Raw genomic sequence first — 1,069 nt, forward strand, 5'->3', positions numbered from 1 at the left:
GCAACCCTCGGTGCTGCCCCCACTCCTCGCTCAGCCAGTGAGTGGCCGGTCTGTATGTGGGATCCGAACCCTCGGCGGGAGTGCCGCCGCACTTCCCAAGCAGCGCACTGTAGCAGTGCGCCACCGGGCCAGCCCCAAAGCAAAAACTTCTTTATCAACAGTCTCAACATGAAGTAAAATTTATCTGTATGTATTCTAAAGCAATTTTCTACCATTATATTTCCAAATTTCCAATAGGTTGTAAGAAGATATATTCTGGGTTCAGTTGTTGACAGTGAAAAGAACTACGTGGATGCACTTAAGAGGATTTTGGAGGTACCTAAATGTCATGTTATGTAATACATGTTTTATTTTTCTTTTTTACATATATACTTTTTGTTACATATATGTTTTATATGCATATATAAGGGGTCTTCAAAAGGTTTGTGGAAAATGCATGTTATGACAAAACTATGCATGGATTGCAAAATTATTTTCCACTAAAATAAACTAGTACTAACTTATTATAACATGTCTGAACAGGATCTAGTTTGAGGCACTAAGAAGGAAAAGACATCAGTTTGAAAAGAGCCCCTATCAGCACAATATGAATTCTGCTCAGATTGAAGCAAGAACAAATATTAAATATATGGTGAAGCTTGCGTGGAATGGTGAAATTATTGATGCTTTACAAAAAGTTCATGAGGACAATGCCCAAAGAAATCAGTTTACAAACAGATAACTCATTATAAGAAGAGTCAAGACAGATGAAGAGTCAAGAAGAGTCAAGAAGATGAAGCCCTTGGCAACAGACCTTCCACATCAGTTTGTGAGGAAAAAATTAATCTTGTTCATGCCCTAATAGAAGATGACTGATGATTAATAGCAAGAACCATAGCGAACACCATAGACATCTCAACTGGTTCAGCTTACACAATTATGACTGAAAAATTACAATTTAAAGAACTTTCTGCTTGACGGGTGCTGAAACTGTCATGCTCAGATCAGTTGCAGACAAGAGCGGAGTTTTCAGTGGAAGTTTTAACACAAGTGGGAATCAAGATCCTGAAGTGTCCCAACCCGCGGGATA

At 38.8% G+C, this 1,069-nt stretch overlaps 1 protein-coding gene across 1 annotated transcript in view; it reads left to right on the forward strand.

Annotated features, from left to right (window-relative positions):
• Positions 1–339, forward strand: part of LOC103588037 (rho guanine nucleotide exchange factor 10-like) — a 29,005-nt gene extending 28,666 nt beyond the window's left edge. Inside the window, exon 8 of the mRNA XM_008569606.1 lies at positions 238–339. Coding sequence (XP_008567828.1) covers positions 238–339 — 102 coding nt within the window. The remainder of the gene's footprint in view (positions 1–237) is intronic.
• Positions 340–1,069: the final 730 nt, after the last annotated feature.

Source organism: Galeopterus variegatus, unplaced genomic scaffold (assembly GCF_000696425.1).
Source record: "Galeopterus variegatus unplaced genomic scaffold, G_variegatus-3.0.2 Scaffold519, whole genome shotgun sequence".
Lineage (NCBI taxonomy): Eukaryota > Metazoa > Chordata > Mammalia > Dermoptera > Cynocephalidae > Galeopterus > Galeopterus variegatus.